Source organism: Lissotriton vulgaris, chromosome 7 (genome assembly GCF_964263255.1).
Source record: "Lissotriton vulgaris chromosome 7, aLisVul1.2, whole genome shotgun sequence".
Lineage (NCBI taxonomy): Eukaryota > Metazoa > Chordata > Amphibia > Caudata > Salamandridae > Lissotriton > Lissotriton vulgaris.
The window spans coordinates 32,863,523-32,889,343 of NC_141695.1; the positions used below are offsets into that span (position 1 = coordinate 32,863,523).

Genomic DNA, 25,821 nt, shown 5'->3' on the forward strand with positions numbered 1-25,821 from the left:
AGAACTCTAGTCTTCAATTCCTTAGTCTTCCTATCCGCTTTCTCTAACTCATCTTTGCGCCGATTTTCATAGTACTGAGCCGTAGCTAAAATCTGCGCTGACGTAGAAACGGGCCAAGCACTCTCGGAATCCTTCAACTTAGTGCACAACTCGGGAAGCAAATTATGCACAAACGTATCAACAAACAATCTCTGGCCACCCTCGGTAGCCATATCCTGACCACTATGATCTACAAAAGTCTCTTCAAACCGCGTGAAGAAATTAAACACAGTCTCGTCTTTCTTCTGCTTACATGCAGACAACTTGTCCCAATTAACACGCACTTCGGGCATCAAAGTCTTCATATAGTTAATTATCCTACCAGGAAGTTCAGCAATAAGATCTTCAGGATTAGCACCTCCAACTTGTCTATCATTTGCAGCAACAAGATTAACCCATGTATCACCCAATTCATTATCATGATCTGTATGTCGAATCATATTCCAGATAGGCTGTGGAACAACATTGCCAAACAACATGTCTATGTCTGCTGAATTCATGACGCACGAACCCACAGTTTGAGTGAGCTCTTTATAATATCCCGCCGGATTTCTGAGCGGATCAGGTAAAGTCTGCTTAAGTGCTAGAACTTCAGCACGCTTCCAAGGAACATGTACCCACACTCGCTGAAAGTGCGCAGCAATATTTCCATCTTGAGGTCTCCAAACTGGAGGAACCTCTCGCATCGGATATTGATAAGCTTTTCTCCTAACTGACGATCAGGTTCGAACAATCGCTCGGAAGGAGCATTATTACGAAACGACAACAACGTCGACACCGCTCTCTCAACGTCTGGAAGACTCACAATCGTCCCTTTCGCAAACTCGGAACGCACTTCAAGAGCTTTACCCACTTCGTCAATCCATTGTTCATGAAGGAACACACACATCATTTCAAAAACGTACCGTTGCTTTGGTGCATTCCATTGTCGAAAAACATCCATAATACCCTCAAGATCATACTGGGAGGTATACGTAACCCATCTACGTGCCATGTGATCCAAAACTGACCGTTCAGCTGTATCAGGCAATTGACTACGCTATTGTCTACTCTCATTCACAGGAGACATACCCAATTGTCCCAACAAAGGAGAAAAGAAACCAGAAAAAGCAGCAGTCATTCGCTGTCTAGTAGAAGGAGAAGATGGAAGAATAAGGGAAGACGATACAATAGTAGAAGAATCCAAAGTCGGAACAAAAGGAGCATTAAGAACAGGCGTAGGAGTAGCAGACGAAGGGGGAGGCAAAGTTGGCGGCCCCTGAGGAGGCTGCGCCAAAGGAACAGTAGCCAACGGAAGAGGAGCTGGCTGTGGAGGAATTACAGGTGGCACAACAACTAGAGGCTGCACAGCCACAACTGGTGGCGGTGGTGCCGTAGCACTCTGTGCATAAGGGGGTGGCGAACTCAATAGATGCGACATTAAAGGATCTTTCGCAAGCTCTTTCTTGTCTTTCTGCTCTTTAGGCGGCAAGACTGGGTAGCATCTATCTACCGCTAACGTCTTCACTCTAAGCATCTGCTCGCTTTCTTGCTCTTCCTCTTGATCCCTAAACGCAACAGCAGCTTGTACCATTGACATACCTCGTTCCCGTTTATTCTTCTTCGCTAATTTAATTTCTTTCTGTTTGGCTTCTTTGCGCCATATGCGGAAGGAGTCAAACATTGCCGGCCGGGCTTTCTTCTTGAACAATTTCACTTTGAGATTATCTAAAATCTCAGTTTCAAAACTACCGTAACTGGGCCACTGTAGGACACCGTCTTTTCTCGTATACTTTACCCATATCTCATTATAGCTAATAGGGCCCACACCATGTTTCACGTATAATTCATATGTAGGAGTTCCAATTGGAGAAACCGGACACGAATCCTCTAACCGGGAATCCTTAGAACAACCACAACCAAATATCCTTCCAAGTCTGCTAAGACCAGCGATCTTGCTCACTAGTCTAGCTTCAAACAACAAGGGAAATCTCAAAACGATAGTCTCGCGAATACACGAGTCCCTTGGCTTTGGGGCCTGCAGGTACCAAATCAAAGCGATCCACTAAAGGGATACCAAAAACAAACTAAGGACTAGGAGACGCTCCACTCATACTTAACTGAAATGTCGATGGCGTCACCAGAAGACCCGTCCATCGTCTCGCTCTACAAACGACTAAGGCTCCAAAACAGGGCGACAGTCAGGGCAGCAGTCCTTTGTAGCCGTCGGAAAGCGGGAAACCTCGCAGCAAAGACTTTTGGACCACGCCGACATACAGGGGTCGTTGAAGTGGTAGGCCTTCCTCCAGAATTTTCACATGAAGCTCCTCACGATTTTCGGGCTTGGACCGGTACCGCTGATGTCGCCCCACGTTGGGCGCCAACTGAAGGTCCGGGTTTTAGAACCCTGCGGCGTCGGGGAGAACGCCCGATGCCTTCGAGTTCCCCTGTCTTGGCAAACAGAGACACGGGATACTTCTTGATGACGTCAAGGACCAAAGTTTATTGGCTGCAACCAGGAACAGAGATCTATGAAGCACACATGGGTGGTTCGCTAGAGACTGCACAAATTCAATGAGCGGAGCATGGTCTTTTATGCCAAAAAACAAGCCTCAGGCAACATTTCAAATTAGCATAGGGTTCATACAAATTGGCCAATGGCAACGTGACATTTCAAAAGTAGCGTATGACGACCATCCACTTTCTGTTGTCCAGCCCACCAGCAATGACCAAGCACATTCCAGGTTTCTTGTCGGATCAGGCCGGACAAACCCATCATAAAACCCTCAACCCAAATCAGTGATTGTCATAAAGGAAGGAACAGAAACAGATTGGAAGTGAGATAGAAAGGGGGGAGCAGTGTACCATAAACTCGGGCATGTCCTACTCTTTGATCTTTATCTGACCAGCTGCTTAACACGGAACTGGCTCAGCGAGGTCAGCCTCGGGCAAGGAGTCAGTTCGGCCAGGTCACTCAGAAGTCAGCTAAGGCATACGTGTCTCAAGGACTCGTTCTGCCGCAGTCATCGGGCCTATGTGAGGGCAACCACTCAAAATGGCTGCCGTACACAAAATGGAACCCGAAGGTTCAAACTAAATCCTTGAATACGGAGTGTTCTCATAGATCGATTCATGCGAAAACACTCAGACACACTACACTCGTCATTTGCGGTCTGCTGACACCAAAATCGTCTATTTCCGACGACCTTTATTGAACGGGTTCGGAACCATCGAACCTCACTCACGAACCACGGAACTACACCACTTCATCCACCCCTGTATGTCGACGTCGTCCAAAAGTCTTTGCTGCGAGGTTTCCTGCTTTCCGACGGCTACGAAGGACTGCTGCCCTGACTGTCGCCCTGTCTTGGAGCCTTAGACGTTTGTAGAGCGAGACGATTGACGGGCCTTCTGGGGACGCCATCGACATTTCAGTTAAGTATGAGTGGAGCGTCTCCTAGTCCTTGGTTTGTTTTTGGTATCCCTTTAGTGGATCGCTTTTATTTGGTACCTGCAGGCCCCAAAGCCAAGGGACTCGTGTATTCACAACACTATCGTTTTGAGATTTCCCTTGTTGTTTGAAGCTAGACTAGTGAGCAAGATGCCTGGTCTTAGCAGACTTGGAAAGATATTTGGTTGTTGTTGTTCTGAGGATTCCCGGTTAGAGGATTCGTGTCCGGTTCCTCCAATTGGAACTCCTACATATGAATTGTACGTGAAGCATGGTGTAGGTCCTATTAGCTATAATGAGTTCTGGGTAAAGTATACGAGAAAAGACGGTGTCCTACAGTGGCCCCGTTACGGTAGCTTTGAAACTGAGATTTTAGATAATCTCGAAGCGAAGCTGTTCAAGAAGAAAGCGCGGCCGGCAATGTTTGACTCTTTCCGCATATGGCGTAAAGAAGCCAAACAGAAAGAAATTAAATTAGCGAAGAAGAATAAACAAGAACGAGGTATGTCAATGGTACAAGCTGCTGTTGCGTTTAGGGATAATGAGGAAGAGCGAGAGAGCGAACAGATGCTTAGGGCGAAGAAGTTAGCGGTAGATAGATGCTACCCAGTTTTGCCGCCTAATAAACAGGATGAAAAGAAAGATCTTGCGAAAGATCATTTGATGTTGCATCTATTGAGTTTGCCACCCCCTTATGCACAGAGTGCTACGGCACCTCCGCCACCAGTTGTGGCTGTGCAACATCCGATTGTTGTGCCACCCGTAATTCCTCCACAGCCAGCTCCTTTTCCGTTGGCTACTGTTCCTTTGGCGCAGCCTCCTCAGGGGCCGCCAACTTTGCCTGCCCCTTTGTCTGCTACTCCTACGCCTGTTTCTAATACTCCTTCTGCTCCGACTCTGGATTCTTCTACTATTGTTCCGTCTTCCCTTATGCTTCCATCTTCTCCTTCTACTAGACAGCGAATGACTGCTGCTTTTTCTGGTTTTCTGACTCCTTTGTTGGGACAATTGGGTATGTCTCCAGTGCATGAGGATAGACAATCACGTAGTCAACTGCCTGACACAGATGAGCTCGTAGTTTTGGATCACATGGCACGTAGATGGGTTACGTACACTTCCCAGTATGATCTTGAGGGTATTATGGATGTTTTCCGGCAATGGAAAGCACCAAAGCAACGATACGTCTTTGAAATGATGTGTGTGTTCCTCCATGAACAGTGGATGGAGGAAGTGGGTAAAGCGCCTAAAGAATTATATCGAGTGTGTTCCGATTTTGCGAAAGGGACGATTGTGAGTCTTCTCGACATTGAGAGAGCAATTGCGATGTTGTTGTCGTTTCGTAATAATGCTCCTTCTGAGCGGTTGTTTGAGCCTGATTCATCGGTTAGGAGAAAAGCATGTCAGTATCCGATGCATGAGGTTCCTCCGGTATGGAAGGAAGCAGTACAGGCTAATGCTGCATTGAATATTGTTTTATGGAAACAACAGTGGTCCCATGCTTATGTGATGCAACAAACAAAATAAATATAGACGAAATCGCTTCTATATTTTCAGAAGGACATGTCCAGCCGGACAGAGGTCTTCCAGGTTTACTTAATAAACAAAGTATTTCAACAAATAAGATGTCAGGAGTACCTTCCACACTGCCCCTGTGTGGTACACAGCCTGTGCCCGACACTAACGGGGTGAACACAAGTGGAGATAGTAGGAAAGGTTCAAGGCAAAACAAACGTTTTTTCTGTTTACATATAAATTTGTACAGAAAATATCACGTTGCACCATTACATAAAATCAAACAATCAGATTTGTATCGGGTGCATAAGCAAGTCGACGGCGTTTCGGTTTCATCAAAAAGTCATAGAAACCATCATCAGGACATTTAAATACTTTGCCTTTACATTAAACCTCAATTTTGCCGAGGTATAGCATGTTTGGGCATCGAAAGTCAGTACCGTCAAGATGCCCGTTTTTAAACTTGGCCAGTCACCCACAATGGAGCGTCAGGTAATGCCGGTTTACACAGTCGTAAACGGGCGACGCCAGGACAAGCCGATAGTTACGGTCATGGAGTGTGTCCCTGGCGCCAGGGACACACTCCATGACCGTAACTATGTACAAATTTATATGTAAACAGAAAAAACGTTTGTTTTGCCTTGAACCTTTCCTACTATCTCCACTTGTGTTCACCCCGTTAGTGTCGGGCACAGGCTGTGTACCACACAGGGGCAGTGTGGAAGGTACTCCTGACATCTTATTTGTTGAAATACTGTGTTTATTAAGTAAACCTGGAAGACCTCTGTCCGGCTGGACATGTCCTTCTGAAAATATAGAAGCGATTTCGTCTATATTTATTTTGTTTGTTGCATCACATAAGCATGGGACCACTGTTGTTTCCATAAAACAATATTCAATGCAGCATTAGCCTGTACTGCTTCCTTCCATACCGGAGGAACCTCATGCATCGGATACTGACATGCTTTTCTCCTAACCGATGAATCAGGCTCAAACAACCGCACAATGGAGCGTCAGGTAATGCCGGTTTACACAGTCGTAAACGGGCGACGCCAGGACAAGCCGATAGTTACGGTCATGGAGTGTGTCCCTGGCGCCAGGGACACACTCCATGACCGTAACTATCGGCTTGTCCTGGCGTCGCCCGTTTACGACTGTGTAAACCGGCATTACCTGACGCTCCATTGTGGGTGACTGGCCAAGTTTAAAAACGGGCATCTTGACGGTACTGACTTTCGATGCCCAAACATGCTATACCTCGGCAAAATTGAGGTTTAATGTAAAGGCAAAGTATTTAAATGTCCTGATGATGGTTTCTATGACTTTTTGATGAAACCGAAACGCCGTCGACTTGCTTATGCACCCGATACAAATCTGATTGTTTGATTTTATGTAATGGTGCAACGTGATATTTTCTGTACAAATTTATATGTAAACAGAAAAAACGTTTGTTTTGCCTTGAACCTTTCCTACTATCTCCACTTGTGTTCACCCCGTTAGTGTCGGGCACAGGCTGTGTACCACACAGGGGCAGTGTGGAAGGTACTCCTGACATCTTATTTGTTGAAATACTGTGTTTATTAAGTAAACCTGGAAGACCTCTGTCCGGCTGGACATGTCCTTCTGAAAATATAGAAGCGATTTCGTCTATATTTATTTTGTTTGTTGCATCACATAAGCATGGGACCACTGTTGTTTCCATAAAATTGTTCCCCGAGGTCCCTGTTTGACTTGATTGGGGTCCCTTGTTGTTTAAGAATTGCATTGAATATTGTAGCTGCGCCTGCGCAATTTCAGCGAGTATGGGTACATGTTCCTTGGAAGCGTGTTGAAGTTCTAGCGATTAAGCAGACTTTACCTGATCCGCGCAAAAATCCGGCGGGATATTATAAAGAGCTCACTCAAACTGTGGGTTCGTGCATCATGAATTTAGCAGACATAGACATGTTGTTTGGCAATCTTGTTCCACAGCCTATCGAATGTGATTCGACATACGGATCATGATAATGAATTGGGTGATACATGGGTTAACATTGTTGCTGCGAATGATAGACAAGTTGGAGGTGCTAAGCATGAAGAACTAATTGCTCAACTCCCTGGCAGGATTAATAATTTCATGAAGACTTTGATGCCAGAAGTGCGTGTTAATTGGGACAAGTTGTCTGCATGTAAGCAGAGGAAAGATGAGACTGTGTCTGATTTCTTCACGCGGTTTGAAGAAACTTTTGTAGATCATAGTGGTCAGGATATCGCTACCGAGGGTGGCCAGAGATTGTTCGTTGACAAATTCGTGCATAATTTGCTTCCCGAGTTGTGCACTAAGTTGAAGGATTCCGAGAGTGCTTGGCCCGTTTCCACGTCAGCGCAGATTTCGGCTACGGCCCAGTACTATGAAAATAGGCGCAAAGATGAGTTAGAGAAAGCAGATAAGAAGACTAAGGAATTGAAGACTAAAGTTCTTCTACAACAAACTTATCCACCCAGTACTAATAGTCAGCGTGATTATCAACAACCTCAGCAATATTCGAGAAACTCGCAAAGAAACGAGTCTTCTCAACAGCGTTTCCCGTATGGGCCTAATCAGTGTGCATATTGCAAAGAAGAGGGTCATTTTAAGAATAGTTGTCCGGTTCTGTTACAGCGCACGAATGGTACTTCTGGTGTACGAGGTCGAGGTGCTCAACAAGTGCCTAGAGGTAGAGGTCGCGGACAGAACGTACGTCCTTTGCCTCCACAGAACTCGATGAATAGTTTTGATCAGCAGCAAGGTTCGTCTGGTAGGACAGCACAGTACTACATGGATGATTACTATGTTGAAGGTGAGGAAGTGAATGGTAATGATTGTTAGGACAGCCATGGACAAAGAGAGGGAGTTGTTTCAGTTCCAGTAGATCAGAGTGGACCCTATGTTGAAGTGATTGCATCAGGTGTGTCAGAACCTTTTCTGCTAGATACTGGTGCTACAAAGAGTTTTATTATTGTTATTGTTATTGTTATTGTTACTTTAGTTTGTATAGCGCCAACTCACCAGCAGGTCTATTATGCACTCTAAACTCCCTGGCGCACCTTTGTCTGGCTTTGATAATGTGTCTGTAGGTTTTTCTGGCGCCCCGTTACGAATCTGATTTCTGCTCCATTGTCTCTTTCTGTTGGACCGTGTAAGATCGAAGCACCCATTCTTTTGACTACAGGTTGTAATGAGAATTTGTTGGGTTTGGATTTAATGAAGAGATTGTATGCGACATTGTATTGTTCTCCGTCAGGAGTTCATCTTACTTTGGGTGAGAGAGTGATCTCTCCGATGTATATATCGAAAGATAGTCTTCCATCTGAATTGTCTTCTTTACCAGATTCATTGTGGGCTACTGGTCCGAATGATGTGGGCCTACTGGAAATTCCCCCATATGTTGTGACGCTGAAGGCGAATGCTAGGTTGCCGCGCATTCCACAGTATCGTATCTCGAGTGATGGTGAGCGTGCACTTTTAGCGATTATTTATGATCTGATCGACAAGGGTGTCATTGAGGAAACGAGAGGTAATGTGTGCAATAGTCCTGTTTTGCCTGTTCTGAAGAGAACGGATTCTTCACAGCCTTCTGTATATAGGTTTGTCATCGATCTTCGCGAAGTGAACAAGATTGTTGTTCCACAATTTCCTGTCGTGCCTGATATCACTGCTTTGTTAACTCTGATTCCGGCTACAGCCACATGGTTTTCGGTGATCCACTTGAAGAATGCTTTCCTCAGCATCCCGATTGCCATAGAGAGTAGGGACATCTTTGGATTCTCTTTAGGAGGACGCAGTTTCCGCTTCAAGCGCGCTCCACAAGGCTATTGTGAAAGTCCATCGATCTATAGTCAAGCTTTGAAGACACAACTTGATCTGTTGGTTTTACCTGATGGTGCAGCCCTTATTCAATACGTTGATGATTTGCTAGTGGCCGCTGATACAGAAGAAATTTGTAGGGAAGCCACTTTGTTGTTACTACGCCACTTGTCTGATTGTCATCACAAAGTCTCTCTCTCCAAGTTGCAATATTGTCGACAAGAAGTAACCTACTTAGGTCACCTCTTATTGAAGGAGGGAAGGAAATTGACCCCAGAGAGAATTCAAGCTATTGCGAAAATGAGTATGCCTACGACACAGAGAGAAGTACGTGCGTTTTTGGGTATTACGTCGTACTGTAGACAGTGTATTCCTAATTTTTCTTTGTTAGCAAAGCCTTTGATAGCTCTTACAGTTAAGGAAACTCCGAATCCTATTCCTTGGACTGATGACTGTCAAAAGAGCTTTTCTGAATTACGCAATGCGTTGTGTTCGGCTCCTGTGTTGGGTACTCCCGACTACATTAAGCCTTTCACATTGTATGTCCACGAGAGAGAGGGATGTGCATTGTCAGTGTTGACTCAGCAGTTTGGCGATAAGCCCATGTGCGTACTTTTCGTCGACTTTAGATCCGGTAGCTAGAGCGTTTGCCGGGTTGCTTGAGAGCCACAGCGGCAGCGGCTGTTTCAATTCGACAGTCTGCTGGTGTAGTTATGGACAACACGTTAGTGGTTATGGTTCCACATGCAGTGGATACCTTGTTGAACCGTACGGAGACCCAGAATTTAACTAGTGCTCGGTTGTCCGGTTACGAGTTGACGTTGTTAGCGAGTCATGTGCACATTAAACGATGCAACACGTTGAATCCAGCCACGTTGTTGTCGATTTCAGTTGAGACAGATGATAGTGAAGAACAGCATGACTGTTTTCTGAGAACTGAAGAAGAAACGAAAGGGAGAGTAGACCTTAGAGACACTCCTCTTCCTGAGTGTGATGGTACTTTGTGGGTTGATGGTTCGTGTTTTAAGTTGCTGAATGGTGATACGACTGCGGCATATGCTGTTACGACTTTGCATACGATTGTTGAAGCTGCACGTATTCCACATAATTCAGCACAAGCAGCAGAGTTGATTGCATTAACGAGAGCATGTGTGTTGGCGAAAGGAAAACAAGTGAATGTGTATACTGATAGCCAATATGCCTTTGGCGTGGCTCATAGCTTTGGACGTTTGTGGCGTGAACGTGCGTTCTTGACTTCGCATGGGACGAATATCCAGCATGGACAGTTGGTGAATGAACTTCTTGAATCACTTACTTTGCCATTACAAGTAGCGATCGTGAAATGCAGTGCCCATAGGAAAGTTACGGATGATGTTGGTCGCGGAAATGCATTTGCAGATGAAGTTGCGAAAGAAACTGCGAGAAATGTGATGAGCCGAATGTATGTTGCGGGTCCGGTGAGATGGGTTCCAGAGAAGAGTATGTGTGAAGCTACCATTGGGAGTGTGAAACACATTCAAGCTGTAGCTACAGAGAAAGAGTTGAATGAATGGAGAGAAAGCAAGGGTAGATTGGATTCGGACGGTTGTTGGACTGATTTGTCTGAGCATCAAAGATGGTTGTTGCCTAACGCGTATGTGCTTCCGGTTGTTACAATGGTTCATGGAATGGCACATATCAGCGTGAAAGGGATTTGTAAGTTGTTGGCTCCGGTTTGGCAGAATGCGGGAATTCCAAAATGCGCAGAGAACTTGGTCAGAAACTGTATGGTGTGCTTGATGTATAATCCTGGTAAAGGAACTCCAACACCAGCTGGTCATTTTGCTCCTCCTACGTATCCGTTCGAGGCTTTGCAGCTAGATTTTATCCATATGGAGAGATGCAACAACTTGAAATATGTTTTATTGGTTGTTTGCTCTTTTTCTAGATGGGTTGAAGCTTACCCCCTTAAGGACAATACTGCCTTGTCCACAGCGAAAGTTCTGATGAAAGAGTTTTTCCCGAGATGTGGAATGCCAAGAATTATCTGGAGTGACAATGGGAGTGAATTTGTGGGTCAAGTCATGAAGAGAGAATGTGCAGGACTAGGTATTCGGCAGAAGATCCACGCTGCAAATCACCCTCAATCAGCTGGTTTAGTCGATTGCTATAATGGCACCTTAAAGCTTAAATTAGCCAAAATCCAAGCGAGCACTGGTCTACAGTGGCCAGATGCTTTGCCTTTAGCGCTCTTGTCCACAAGAATGACTGTACATTCGAGAATGGGTTTGAGTCCTTACGAAGTTGTCTTTGGTCGCCCAGCTAATATTTGGGGTGTGCCAAGGCCAACTAGATTTAGTGAGGTTGAGTACCCTGTGTTGCTTGACTATTTGCGCGAACTGACGACTAAATTGCGTTTTTTACACCAACAGGTGCACGATAGCCTGCCACAAGCTTCAGAAGATCCAGGCCACGCTATTGAACCTGGTTCGTGGGTCTTCTTCAAGAATTTCCAGCGGAACAAGAACTATCAGCTCTGCTGGACAGGACCCTTTCAAGCTCTCCTGTCTACACGTTCTGCAATTCGAGTACAAGGCATGAAAAACTGGATCCACGGTGTACACTGTAAGCGAGCACCTTTGCCCTTACCGTACGAGAAGTGGGTCCAGGAAGGACTTCCAGACTCTGAAACAGACATTGTTCCACGATTTTTGCCATTCAGCGATGCTCGTCTGATTGGTACGAACTCTGAAAGACAAAGCGATGATCTTTTACAAGAAGCTGTGCCACCTTCGAATCGATTGAACACTACTGAGCCTGATTTGTTGTTTAAAGATCAAGAATTGCCTGGAAGAAGCCGCTATACTTTGCGACCGAGAGTCATGGACAAATAAAAAATAAAGTTTGTTATGATTTTTTGTTGGTTGCAGGTTAACTCTCCACCGAGGATCTACTCATTTTTGTTTTTCGAACCGCCATCCGGGTTCAGCTGTAGGGTCGCGGTTGCCGAAAGTCTTTGGAGTGCAATCCTGAGACACTAGGTCGAGGGTTCTGGTTGGCCTAAGGGAGTTGCCCTGGGTTGACAGAGGCATTCCTTAGCATAGAACACCCTACCATCGCGAGCAGCATATTTAGTTTAGGATGGATTTCTTCGAGTTGGAAAGACCTGCACGGACAATGATTTTTAGAAAGAAGATAGGTAAATTGATCTCAAAGAAACGTTTTCTAATACCGTGTGTATGTTTGCTATTGAGTTTGATGACATTCATAATCAGTTATGTGACCTTCTCTTTTAAAGTAACGTTTGTTCGCACTGTGCAACCTACACCTCCACCTACTATTTCTTCTCATTCTTTTCACCCTTTGCCTGAACATGAGGTAGTTAGACGATTGGAATTTGCTAATAATTCCTTTATTCAACTTTTGCACCAACACCAGTTAGTGATGAACACGACAAACTGTTGGATCTGTGGTCTAATGCCCCATACGACTGATAAGGGTATTCCGTATTTAGTTTTGCCTTTTAGTTTGAATGGTTCGATTTGGGCTTACAGAACGATGTTTATTTATGCCCATAGTGTTTATCCCCTACGTTCACCGAAGGACAACCCGAAGAACAGTGCTGTTGCAAGAGGCATAGTCGACATGGTTAAAGGGACTAATGCTGTTTAAACTATTCCGATAGATGAGAAGCAACCCTATAGTGGTTGGGACATTACTGGATATGGAGTTAGTCTGAGTGTTAACCAGCGAGCGAAGAGTTATCCACCGATGTGGATAGTGCCCCATCAGGGTCGCTATTGTCTGCAGGGTAATGGCAAGAATCCGAGAGCTCAGTTAGGGAAGAGCGTTTGTACTGATACTTACGTATTTACGTCTCAGTCTTCTCCAGCATTTTTAGTTGCTAAGGGTACCTACTTTGTTTGCTATGACAAAGAGTATACATGGTTTCCCCCTGATTTTTTGGGCACATGTTTTGTTTCTTTCCTGTTGCCTCCAACTTTTACAGCTGCAGCAGATTACCATAGAACAAGAGTTGCTAGAGGTGTCTTTCGCCAAGAAGACACTGCAGGGCAAGAGTTGGGAGATTTCTTTAAGGGTTTTCTGCCGTTCTGGGGACCGATGGCTAACAGCAGGAATATTCGCCAGTTGACGAGAGTGGTTGAGTCCACAAAGTCGAAACTGCTGGTGCCCTAAGTAACTTGACTGCTGAGCTCCAGTCGGATAGACGTATGACACTCCAAAATAGAGTTGCCCTTGATGTCATACTAGCAGATCGAGATGGAGTTTGTAAACTGATTCAATCGAGCTGCTGTGTTTTCATTCCAGACAACGCTCCGTCAGTTTTCCAGGCCATTTCCAAGCTACATAAGTACTCCGATTCTGTCCATTTGGACAAAGGAGATTGGTCGTTGATGGGATGGTTATGGGGATTGATATCCACTTGGGGTTGGAAGATTCTGATGGTCATTGGGATGGTCTTAGCTATCCTTTTTCTGTTCTGTCTCTGTGTACAGTGTGCTCCTGCTTTTTGTGGCCTCTGTGCTACTGCGTGTGCAAAGAGACCTGTCCCGAGAGAGGTACTAAGTAATAGGATGATGCTACAGCAACACATCGATGATCTGATGAATATAGATCCGGATTCAGATTGAAATGGGTTTGGGTCTGTTGCCTATGTAAGGGCAAAAGGAGGGTCTGTAGTTCCGTGAGTTTGTGGGTCTGGTTTGGTGGTTCCGAACCCGTTCAATAAAGGTTGTCGGAAATAGACGATTTTGGTGTCAGCAGACCGCAAATGGCGGGTGGAGCGTGTATGAGTGTTTTCGCATGAATCGATCTATGAGAACACTACGTATTTGGGGATTTCGTTCGAACCCTCGGGTTCCATTTTGTGTACGGCAGCCATTTTGAGTGGTTGCCCTCACATAGGCCGATGACTGCGGCTGAGCGAGTCCTTGAGACACGTATGCCTTAGCTGACTTCTGAATGACCTGGCCGAACTGACTCCTTGCCCGAGGCCGACCTCGCTGAGCCAGTTCCTTGTTAAGCAGCTGGTCTGATAAAGATCAAAGAGCAGGGCATGCCCGAGTTTATAGTACACTGCTCCCACCTTTCTATCTTGTTTCCAATCTGTTTCTGTTCCTTCATGACATAATCACTGATTTGGGTTGAGAGTTTTATGATTGGTTTGCCCGGCCCGTTCGAACAGGAATGTTGGATTTTGCTTGGTCATTTCTGGTGGGCTGGACAACGGAAAGTGGGATTGTCGTCATACGCTACTTTTAAATTGTCTCACTGTCATTGGTCAATTTGTATGAACCCAATGCTAATTTTGAATGTTGCCTGAGGCTTGATTTTTGGCATAAAAGACCATGCTCCGCTCATTGAATTTGTGCAGTCTTTAGCGAACCACCCGTGTGTGCTTTGTAGATCTCTGTTCCTGGTTGCAGCCAATAAAACTTTGGTCTTTGACATCATCAAGAAGTATCCCGTGTCTCTGTTTGCCAAGGCAGGGGAACCCGAAGGCATCGGGCGTTCTCCCTGACGCCGCTGGGTTCTAAAACCCGGTCCTTCAGAAACAAGGGGAAAGCTGGCATGGATTTTGTTGGATCTTTCTGTGGCATTTGACACTGTGTTGCAGAATTTGCTTCTTCAACGTCTGCAAACCTTTGAACTGTGCGACTAGTATTGGTTTAAATCATTTCGTGAGAGTAGAGGTCAATTGGTGCAGCGAGCCCCTTTGTCCCCAGGTGCAAAGTCTCTTTTGATAGGTGTGCCCCATGGCACTGCGTTGAGCCCTACCCTTTTTAATGTCTTTCTGGTGTCTTTGGCAAATCCAATGGAGGCTTTTAGTGCTATGTGATCTCCTATGTGGACGACACACAGATTCTATTCCATTTCAATAATGAGTAGATGTGGGTTGCGGTGTATTTAAGTCTTGTCTTCATGCAGTCTTTGAATGGATGCGTCACAAGCACCTGATGTGTAACATGGACAAGCCAGAGATCCTTCTATTTGGGCCATTTCATCTTGATAGGTGGTATGACTGATGGTCGCACAGAGCCACGTCTCCACCTTCTCCTTCAGCAGTGGTTAAAAATCTTGAGGTGAAATTTGACAATCTTTTATCTTCTCAGCCACAAATGCCTAAGCTCGTGGGAACCTGCTTTGGACGGCTTCAAGCATTAAAGAAATGTTCACTTTCTTCCTTTAACTGCTAGGAAGACAGTTGTCCGTGCGTTAGATATGGTGATGTTTTATATCTGAATCAGTTGATTAAGAGACTCCAGATTGTGCAGAATGTGGCTTCTCAGCTTATTCTAAAACTTCCCTTTAAAGCATCAGTATCTCCTTATTTGAACTCTCTTCACTGGCTACCGGTAAAGAAGCAAACTCTCTACAAGGGTCTGGTTCTCACTCACAGGGCTTTGTTTTAGTTCAGGGCCTCAATGTTTGCTCCTGTCTGAGAGCGGCGCTCGTCTCATGAAGACTTCGGCTGTGGCTCAGAGGGAACGACAAGTCAGAGTGGGCGGTCACTCTTTCTCTTCGTTGACTGCTCCTGCTTGGAACAAGATCCCATTTGAGCTTTGTACCTTAACTTCAGAGTCTTTGTTTTGGAAAAAGCTCATTTTATTTAAGCATAATTCATCATCTCAGACTCATTAGTATTTAGCACCAGGATACTCCGCTGATCAGCTGTTTGCTTCATAAGACCATGATCATTCATTCATTCATTCATTCATTCATTCAATCATATACAGTGAAGTCAGTGTGTGTGCTGACTAATAATTTATATTCCATACATTAAATAGATATAGATGTATTTTGGCTCTCCGGTTTGATTGTCCTAAGTAATGTAACCTGTGATAAGGTTTCCTTTTAGATGCTTGCAGGTAAGTGATCTCTGTGCGCATCGTCCCTTTAAGATGATACATGTACCTATCCTACTACTAATGATGAATAAACACTTTGTTTCTATTGCATATTGTTTTCATACAAGAAGCGCTAGAATATAACAGCATTTTTTAAGCAGCCTTGAAAATAAGTTTTAGACTGTGAAACACGTATTTGGCATTTATGAAGTTTGTTGCATGGATGACATCTAAACACATTAATTTCACAGAAGAAATAAAATTAGGGAACAATTGATGAATTTGAAGATTGTCAGACACATTTTGATTTACTAGCTATTATTTGAATTGTACTGGAGTGCCTCTCCTGAGTGATGCCGGATGCAGGTGGGGAGCTTGTGCATCTAACATTACTAGTTGTGTGTAATTAACATATATGAACAATTGAATGAGAGTTGCCAGGGAACTGTGTGGATGAGATTAGATGAGCCCCTGCTTGCAGCATTAGTAACAGAAGTCTGCTTTTTGGCAGTCTTTTTGACAAGGCATTGTGTTCCAGTATATTAATCCTCACACTTTGTTCTTATATTCCACCATACTCTTGGTGTTCTGAGGTTATTGAATGTTTTGTTTAATTTGTGTCTTTCAGGTCTGACTGCCCTCCACATTGCGGTGGTGAACCAGAATGTGAACATGGTAAAGGAACTTGTTAAAAGAGGGGCAGATGTGTCCACCCCACGAGCCACAGGAACCTTCTTCAAATATGGGCACCAAAAACGTTTCTATTTTGGTAACAATTTTCAAATCATATCATTTTCAAAATCTATTCTTACTCACCTTCTAAATTTATTTTGTAAGATTTATTTGTCAGTACTGGCTTACAGAGTCATGCACCTACTTGCCACTGGTTACAGTAGGTGCAGCAACTGGAGACTGCATTGATGTTAACCCAGAGGTTCCTCAGCTCTAACTGGAGTTGGGGAAGCACAACTTTGGTGTGGGCAGGAGCCCCACTGTTTATTGGCAGTGATCCTTCTCCACGCAACTTTTAAAGACCTTCATGTTATTTTAGGATCAGAAATACATTTTTTATCCTGTACGAATATAAAAGGTTACTAAAATGGCTTTATTGAATTTTGTTTTATAAACAATTTGATCTGGGTGTATTATGTTATTTTAGCCACACAGTTTGCCTTAGGCCAGTACCTATTTGCTTGCATTTCCTACTTAAAGACATTGGGCCATATGTATCACAATGTTCTTTTACGATTCTCAAATAGCGACCTTTTGCGAATCGCTATTTGAGAATCGCAAATCGATATGTATGCAGGATTTTCAAATCATTTTTGCGAATCCTACATATTCCTTAATTGCGAATCGCAAATTGTGATTTGCAATTAAGGAATACCTCCCCATTCATTCCTATGGGCCTGGAGGCCCATAGGAATGAATTTGAAGACATTCTCAATTTTCCATTTTCAATTGGAGATTCGCATAATTAAGAATGCAATTTCAAGGGTGCCAGGGTGTCAAAAGGACACCCTGTTGCACCCCTGAAATGTGCATATGTGCACATGTGGCACACAAACATGCCCTAAGGGCATGTATGTGCACCACATGGCACTTTGAGAAATGCAAAAAAGTGAATTTTTCAAAGAAATTGCAAATTACCACCAGCTTGAAGTTGGTGGTAATTTGCGATTCCTTATGGCCAAATTGCACTTTTTCTGTGCCTCTTACATTGCATTTAAGGAATCGCAATTTGCGATTCCTTAAATGCAATTGCAAAATAGGGAATCGCAAATTTTGAGATTCCTTATTATGCAAGGCAGTTTTTCTTTAATACATACCATTAAGCCCAAATTGCGATCGCAAACCCTGAAATTCTGCGAATTTCGGCATTTGCGATCGCAATTTGGAATGATACATTTGGCCCATTAATCCCTAAAGTCTAGAAGGATTTATATTTTAGGGCGTGCTTGACCCTGAAATTATATTCGAGGTGCTTCTCAGTTGTGCTACCTCTGGAGTTGTGAGGGCACTGCATATTGCAGGGGTTCCTTTGTGGAGCTTCTCTTACTTTCCAACACCCCACCCGGCCTAGCCATAGATAAATGATTTTGATTGGGTGGCCAGCTGCTCTCGGCGCATCCACTCGGTTCCTTCTGTGTTTTCCGGGGGTGATGTACACGTACTAAATGTCTTGTTTTATTTTTTTAGGGTGTTTAACCCCTTAAGTGCTGCTGACGGCCAATGGTCGTCAGCAGCGCTACCTCCCCAGTGCTGCGCACGACCATTGAACGTCCATTCAGCACTAGTTCTAATGGACAGCGCAGCACTGGGGAGAAATGTTTACACGCAGCTAAGGTGTTAATACGGCATTGCTTTCTTAGTTCTTTGTACTCATACTCATACTCATAATATTTATTATTAGTCCATAATCGTGGCTTTAGGCACGTCTCAGGCATTAACAGGTGAAGAACACTTTTCCTCATTTTCTTTCAGAAAGATGTTCATGGCAGGTTTGATTTCATCTCAAAGTTGTTATTCTTGTATTAGTTTGTCATACATTATCCAATTGTTTTGTATGGGTGGTCCCTCGCCAGTGCTGTACAAGCATGACGTGAAACAAGTGTGGGATCTATTTTGAGACTGCTCCTAGATGAGAGGCATCAATCAATATATGTAGTCTGTTTTAAAGAGACTGAGATTGGGGTGCAAATAAAATGTTAAAGGCCCTTCCCAGATGGACTAAAAAAATCCCAATGTATGTTTCAAGTCATGAGATTTACATAAATTCTAAATCTCTCTGTGTGATCTGGATGAGCTGAATTTGCAGGAGGATTGTCTAATGCTCGATCCATTTGACCATTACAGGTACTGCTCAGACTGACAACCAGTCTTGCTAACTTTATCCAACATTTTCTTGTTTAGTGCAACTCAGAATTCCATGATATCTGCTCTTGTTCCATACATAATAATTGAACATATCTCCACCCCAGCGCTCTATGGTCTTGTGACGAGCCATCCATCATCCTTCCGAGTCCATTTTTCTTTTTGAGAGATTGTGAGCAGGTGACGTGTTCCACCCATTGGCTTCTCTTCAAAACATCTTCCTCAATACCAATGTTAGTGTCCAAAACACAACATTTTCCTTATATTTTTGTCAGTAGTGTGGAATTTTCTTTCTTTTCAGAAGGTGAATTATCTTTTTTGTATGGGAAACCCCATTAATTCATTCATAGGGTGTGGGTTAATATGATAATTCAGATGTATGATGATTTTATAACATCACACCAATCACAAGAGTGATGGCAAACTCAATACAAAGGAAATCTTGTAGTCATGCAACATATGATCTCTATAACATTTCGATCAAAACTTTTGGCAAAACATGAATTTATATCTTATCAGTTCAAATATTTCTTATCAATTCAGTTTAAGACTATGTGTTTGCAAATAGGGTCTTCAGTGATACAGGCTCATAAAAAAGCTTTGATTTACCTAGGCATGTTACCATCAATTTTGAACTGCCTACAAAAGACATGTACTTATGCCTCAACATCTTTTTTTACTGTTAAGAATTTCTTGAGCCTTTTAATAGTATCCTAACAATAATCCTGAAAAATGCCTATTTTTGATCCTTTCCACACAACATTTGTTGTCTTTTTCATGTGAGCCAGGATTCGTTTAAAGGCCTTGGCAAATTTCACATAATTCGGCTTGTGTGGAGATATCCTGGGTGCTTTTTCAATTTGGAAGCCCCTGGCGAAGGTTAAGCTTAAAGTATGGAGTTCTAAGTCTCTAAAAATGATATGTAAGGATTCACACAATCTTCCACTCCTTCATGTTGGCCAAAAATCCTTATATTTTAGATCCTGTTATGATCTTCAATGTTGATACCCTCCCTTTGCAGAGGAATACTTTCAATCCCAGCCTGATTGACTTGACTTTGCCACTTTGAATTGGTATACTCAATCACCTGACTCTTAATTTGGCTTCAGCCGCTCCATATGCTGGTGATTTCCACCTGCATGAGATGTGGGTTGGTGTGTGTGTGTGTGTGTGTTGTGCTGATTCATATTAAGCCATAAACTGCATTAGAATCACGTCCATTGTTAAATCTGTCCCTTTTTTCTATTATATTGGACAGCCAAGGACTCTGCATTAGCTCTTAGGACACTTTTATTTTATTCTTTTTTCCCCATGAATTCTGCCATTTTCTAATAATGAGTATACTGACTTCCCAATTCTTTCGATTTCTGTAGTAGGAAACAAAGGTGTATATGAAAACCACATGTACAATTCTGACATTCGGAGAACCGTGGAGAGTGTGGTTGTAGTCATAGCGTATGTTTTAGGTGAGATATTTCCTTATGGTACACTGCAGGCATTAATTATAGTGCTGACCCCGTTAACACAGTTTTCCTGCTGCCTGCTTTGCCTGCATCTAGCGGGGGCTACAGAGACTCCATTTCCCAGCCCTACGAAGTGGCGCGCACGCCGCCCGCATCACGGTCCGCGCCAGGGGGCGCTTTAACATCGGCCAGGGCTCCCGCAGCGCCAGGGCCAAAGGCAGGCCCGTCTGCACCCTTCCAAAACCGGGCTGTGCTGGGCCCATTCTCTTGGCCTGCCCTAGGAATTTCTTCATCTCATCATTGGACCGCCGCCGTTTTCAGCATTGTGCCTCCCTGACTAGCTGCAAGTACCCCAGTGGCTTAGGATAAGGTAGAAAGGTGTTTGGCCTTACCAGTCTTAAACCTGCATCTGCATTAATTACACGGACTGGAAGGGAGTTGCACTTTAAGGTAGTCTGGTTTTATCACTTGTCAAACTCTTACCTGAGTCTTCTAAATTTACTAAATCCTTTGAGAAACACTAAACCAATACCCCGCTAGCCAACTAAGTACTTTAAACTGCAAACGACTAGTCTAATTATGGTCAGGGGTAAGGTGACAGCAGCACCTGGGAAGGCCGCATCAGGCGCCTCCGCCTCAGTGACCACCATAGATTCGTTCCTCCAGCGTGCTGCAGCAGTCCTGGACAAGGAGATCGAGCTAGTTAATCGGCGTCTCTCTAGGTCTCCTGTGACTGCCCCACCCCCTATGCACGCTGACACACACGTGTCACTGGTCAGCGCTGGTGCCAATCCCCCTTTTCTCAGAACAACACTGAGCTGCACGATAATAGCGGGACATTTTGTTATTCCACAGCCTTATGGCTACCCCTTTCCCCTGCCATCATTTTTAACAACCATGGGGGTATTGAAGTAAACTCTACTCAAGGGCAAGTGGCACCGGTGTCTACCCCTAGCAAGCATATGGTAGCATCAAAAGTACCCAGGCAAGGGAGCCTATTAACGGTTGAACCGGGTGGTGCCGGGGCAGGGACAGGCACCAAGAGGAAATCGCATACAACGGGGGGCAAAGCAAAAAGACCAAAACTTGACGCAACCCCCAAAGACCCTACTCTCTCGCCAACATTGTCCATGGTAGATTTGATGGGTGCACTGGAATCCTTCCAGACAACATTGAAGGGTATGTTCAACTCAAAACTGGCCCCGATTATCTGTCGTCTGGCATCGATTGAAAAGAGTCTGTCGGACCTTAACTGCCGCGCTCCCCCCTGCTTCAACTGGAGGGCCAGTTGTCTGACCATGGCAAAGCACTCTATCAGATACCACCCACTTGGACAGCTTTCCCAAAAAGATTAGGTGTCCGCCACAGCCCCAGGAGAGAAAGTATCAGAAACTCATCCCTCACCTACCCAGACTAGAAATCATAATCCAAGAGGCGGATTGACTACGAAACCCCAGCTCCAGGAAGGGATCCACCCAACAGGGGCACAAGCACAGGGGGGGAGAAGTTCATACTTGGCGTCTCCCGCTTATTCATTTGCCAGCAAAATCTACCCCTTATGTGGTGGTAAAGGGAAACGTACCAACTCTTGCACAGGGCATGAAGGAGGATTTTCCCCACTTAAAGAACAAAGTCCTATACTGGTTATCGTACGATACATCGCTAGGAATAAGGGTGGAGAAAAATATCAACATGGTGCGAAGAGTGAGTTGGATTAGTAGCTAACATAAATCATACACTGGGGAGTGTTTTATCGTACATTTCAAGAGGCCTCATTTAGCAGAGGTTTTCAGAACCAAATGTCGCCCCCTCTTGTTCCAAGTCGACCATTTTGGCCTTACCACTTGGGGTTTTCTATAAATCAGACCCAGTATGATGTAACCATAATAACTTTGCCGACATTGTCCCTTTTGGTGGCCCTATGCAGAGAACTTTAACCACCAGGGACATTCATTCCAATTTGCCCCCACCCTTGGTTGATCCTGATCGGATGCCCATGCCTCGGCAGGTTCTTGGTTAACCACCCTTGCAGCTGTTTAATAGATATACCTCCCTGACTACACTGAATGATTGTGATTGACTGGGTTTCTTACCCCCGATGGACACAGTGAATCTTACAACACATCAGGACTCTTCAGGGTAAACCCATGGGGGCTTGAGGGTATTTGATCATAATGTTATATCCTGGAATGTTGCATGGTTGGCTAACAAGTTTTCTGACCCATTGTGGACTGTATCTGTGAAACAACTTTCTGTGATCTGTTTAAAGGAAACATGGTTAGTAGATTGTAATCTATTTTTGGAGGTTTACAAATCATTTTATGTTTCGGCATCCCCATCTACGCCGGGCAGACCCAAGGGTGGTTTGGTTATTTATATTGCAGTAGGTGTAGATTGCCATATAGAGGTTCAGGCTCCACTGAGCCCATGAATACAACCCTCGGTGCTAAGAAAAGGAACCAACACATTGTGCCTCATTAACTTTTATAACTATGTATCAAATCCTAATGGAGAGTGTAACACCACCCTGTTGGGTTCGTTTCTAAGGCAACACTGTACTGATGAACCTCAAAATTTCATGATTGCAGGGGACTTTAACATACATCTTTGTGGAGACTTTAGGGTGTCAAGATTGGCTGACCTAGGTTGCCCTTGTGTGAGGGGAATCCATTTTGAACACTCTACACAGGGGGATGTTATGAACACCCTCCTAGCTGAAATTGACCTAATGTCCCTTATGGCACTAATTGACCCTCATGGTAAGGCAGCCACTCCTTCTTTCAAAGGGAGAGGTGGCAGCATAATCATCGATTACATATTAATTTCATCGCACTTACAATCCTTCTTTTGTGGGTTTGTTATACAAGACAGTGCCTTTAGTGACCACAATCCCTTGTGTGCTGAACTTTGTGGGCCATTGAGGGGAGTTGAGCAAAAGGAGGTAATGATACCAACAGATGGTAGAAGAAGGCTAAAGTGGACACAGATCGCCCCAGGCGCCTTCTATAAAACGGTAACAGTATCAACCATCACCGAACTAAGTATTTGTACCTCGAGAACACATCTCCGGGGGTGGTCATTAGTGCTTTTAACACTATTTCTGTTAGAGTAAGTGAGCTCTTAAGCATTCCAGCACACAGAATTATGTTCCAGATCCCAAGATGGTTTGATTCTTCCTGCTCGCTGGCAGCAAGGAAGTTGCGGGATGCTCTTAACTGGAGCCCTAGAAATCAGACCCTGGTGCAAAGACTACAAGCTGAAATTGGCTAAGCACAAGTCTACTCTAAAGGAGGAAGCATGGAGATAGCTGACTGAGGCAAGCACACTCAGAAATAGCTGTAGATTTTGGAATGTTATTAAAAGCCCCTATTTAGAGCACGCAGAAAGCAATGCAATAGATGCACACATCACCGAGGATGAATGAGTCTCCATTTTGAAACGATGTTCGAGAGTCTGCCCAAGCTGATCCGTCAGCCAGACCATGAGGTAGCTACCCTGCATTGATCTTCGAGGTGGGAGAAGTTGAGGAGGGAATTGCCGGGCTTACAAGCATGAAGGCACCAGGAGCTGATGGCATACTCGGACCTCTTTAAATCGGACCCCTCTTTCTGGGCCCCTTTACTTGCTCCCGTATGTAATGCGGCAGCATGGACCGGATGCCCTGATTCTTGGGCTACACCGACCATTGTACCAGTTTTTAAAAAGGGTAACTGGGATAGCAGACACTGCTACAGACCAATATCGCTATTGGACCCAGTTGTCAAGGTGGCTTCTAGATAGGCTGACTAGCTGGGCTGAGGAACATGATATTTTATCTAACGTACAGTAAGGGTTCCGCCCAGGCTGATCCATGGTGGCCCAGTGCCTCAACCTCACAATGATTCTCAGTAAATACACGGTTGCATGCGTCGGCACTATTTATATCGCTTTCATGGACTTATCCTCCACATTTGATCGCGTTAATAGAACCAACTTGTGGCAGACTTAGGGGTAGACAACAACATCGTCCTCTTCCTAGAAGACCTCCACCGCGCAACCAAGGCCAAAGTTAGATTCTCTTAGAACCTAAGTGTATCACAGATTTTTTTTTAAAAAAGGGGTGTACGCCAAGGGTGCATTTTGGCCCCTTTTATTATTCAATTTTTATATTAATGATTTAGATAAAGCCCTTCTAGCAACAAGGGTTGACTTCCCGCATGTAGGCCGACGTGGACTCCCCGTATTACTCTATAAGGACGATGCAGTCCTCATATCTAGGACTGCTAGGGGGTTAGAAATCCTACTTGATGCCTTTTCCACCTTTATGGTGGATCAGGACTTATCCATTAATGACTCAAAGTCCTATGTCATGCAAGCGAAGAGATGCTCAAATAAACTGTTCCAGTTCCAGGGTAGGTTCGGCCAAGGTTCCCGCACAGACGTTTTTCATATTTGGGGGTTGTAGTAGATGCCCATTTGAAGTGGGGCCCACTCAAAGAAAGAAAGAAGGGGGACCTGGTGCGGGTGAATGCTGCCATTTTTAATTTTGCTTCTAAGCAGGGAAACAGACCAATAACAGCACTGTTGAGGATTTATCAAACAAGGAGTGTAAGCGATAGCCTCCTATGGAAGTGAAATATGGGGAGATGTTACCACAGATGATTTACAGGTAACTGAGAACAACTTTCTGAAGCATTTGTTGGGTGTTCCCCATGGCCTTTCCAACTTTGTGGTTCACCAGGAACTAGGGGTGTCTTATTTAAGTGACATCTTGGCACTCCGCCGTTATTTACTGGTTAAAAATCTGTTTGAGGGATTATCATTGTGTCAGTCGATCCTAAAATAGTGTATTACCCTTGATCCTGCACTTAGTATACCATGGCTCAGATACATCAAGCGTAGCTTTGAAAGGTTAGGACGGGTTGAATTGTACACCAATCCCAAATTAATCACCAAACAGGCTGTGAAGATAACAAGGGACTCCTTTGGCAGTTTAAGGAAATTGGAGAGGGAAGAGCTGGAACTATGCAAACCAAGTATCCTAAAATTTTTATTGCTAAAGACAACATCATTAGCAGAGCCTTACCTCCTGGGGTTCTTAACTATTTATGAACGTTTTTTATTGACCAGGTTTCGCCTGGATCTTTTTCACCTCCTGCTTGCTATACCAAGGGGGAGCAGTTGAGGGCAGATGTTGGCACCCTGTGGCTGCAACGGAGAGTCTCCACAGGATCTGCTACCCTTTGTACTATTTTGTAAATTTTATGAAGTTCCAAGGAAGTTTTTTATTGTGCCGATTTTAAAGAGGAGGAATTTTAAACAGGCTCGTCTAGCTCTCCTGTATTTACTGCTGTTGAACGATTATTGTATCTTTTTTGTTCTTGGTTATTTGAAATCAGTGAAGTGTGAAGTGAAGTCTAGGGCTTGCTTTGATTAAACAATAATCCCGGTCACGGTGTAAGCCCACTTTTAATACACCTACAGTTATCAATTTTATTGGGGGTTTTAACGCATGAGTCATGAATGTTTGTACCTGTATACCGCAGTTTTTCTCACTCAGACTTTTTGTGGTTTCCTGGGAAATGCATCTTAACTGTGATGAATTGTGTCGATTTTACGTTAACTTTTATGTAGTGTTAACTTTCATGGTTTTAAATTCTTGAAACCGAAAATAGTTGAAATTTATTGATTGATTAATAGTGCTGACCAGTTCTTTTTTTTTTTTAAATTCTTTTTATTATCATTCTAAAGAACATAACATGTCTAAGGTTAACGAACTTACGGACTTTCGCACTACAGCATCCGTCATCCGGATACAATAATTATACAACATTGTAGCATATACAGAGC

At 44.1% G+C, this 25,821-nt stretch overlaps 1 protein-coding gene across 1 annotated transcript in view; it reads left to right on the forward strand.

The window, feature by feature from the left end:
* LOC147700598 (transient receptor potential cation channel subfamily V member 6-like) overlaps nucleotides 1–25,821 on the forward strand; it is a 197,134-nt gene that overhangs the window by 119,249 nt on the left and 52,064 nt on the right. The window contains exon 4 of the mRNA XM_086928457.1: nucleotides 16,284–16,424. Coding sequence (XP_086784583.1) covers nucleotides 16,284–16,424 — 141 coding nt within the window. The remainder of the gene's footprint in view (nucleotides 1–16,283; nucleotides 16,425–25,821) is intronic.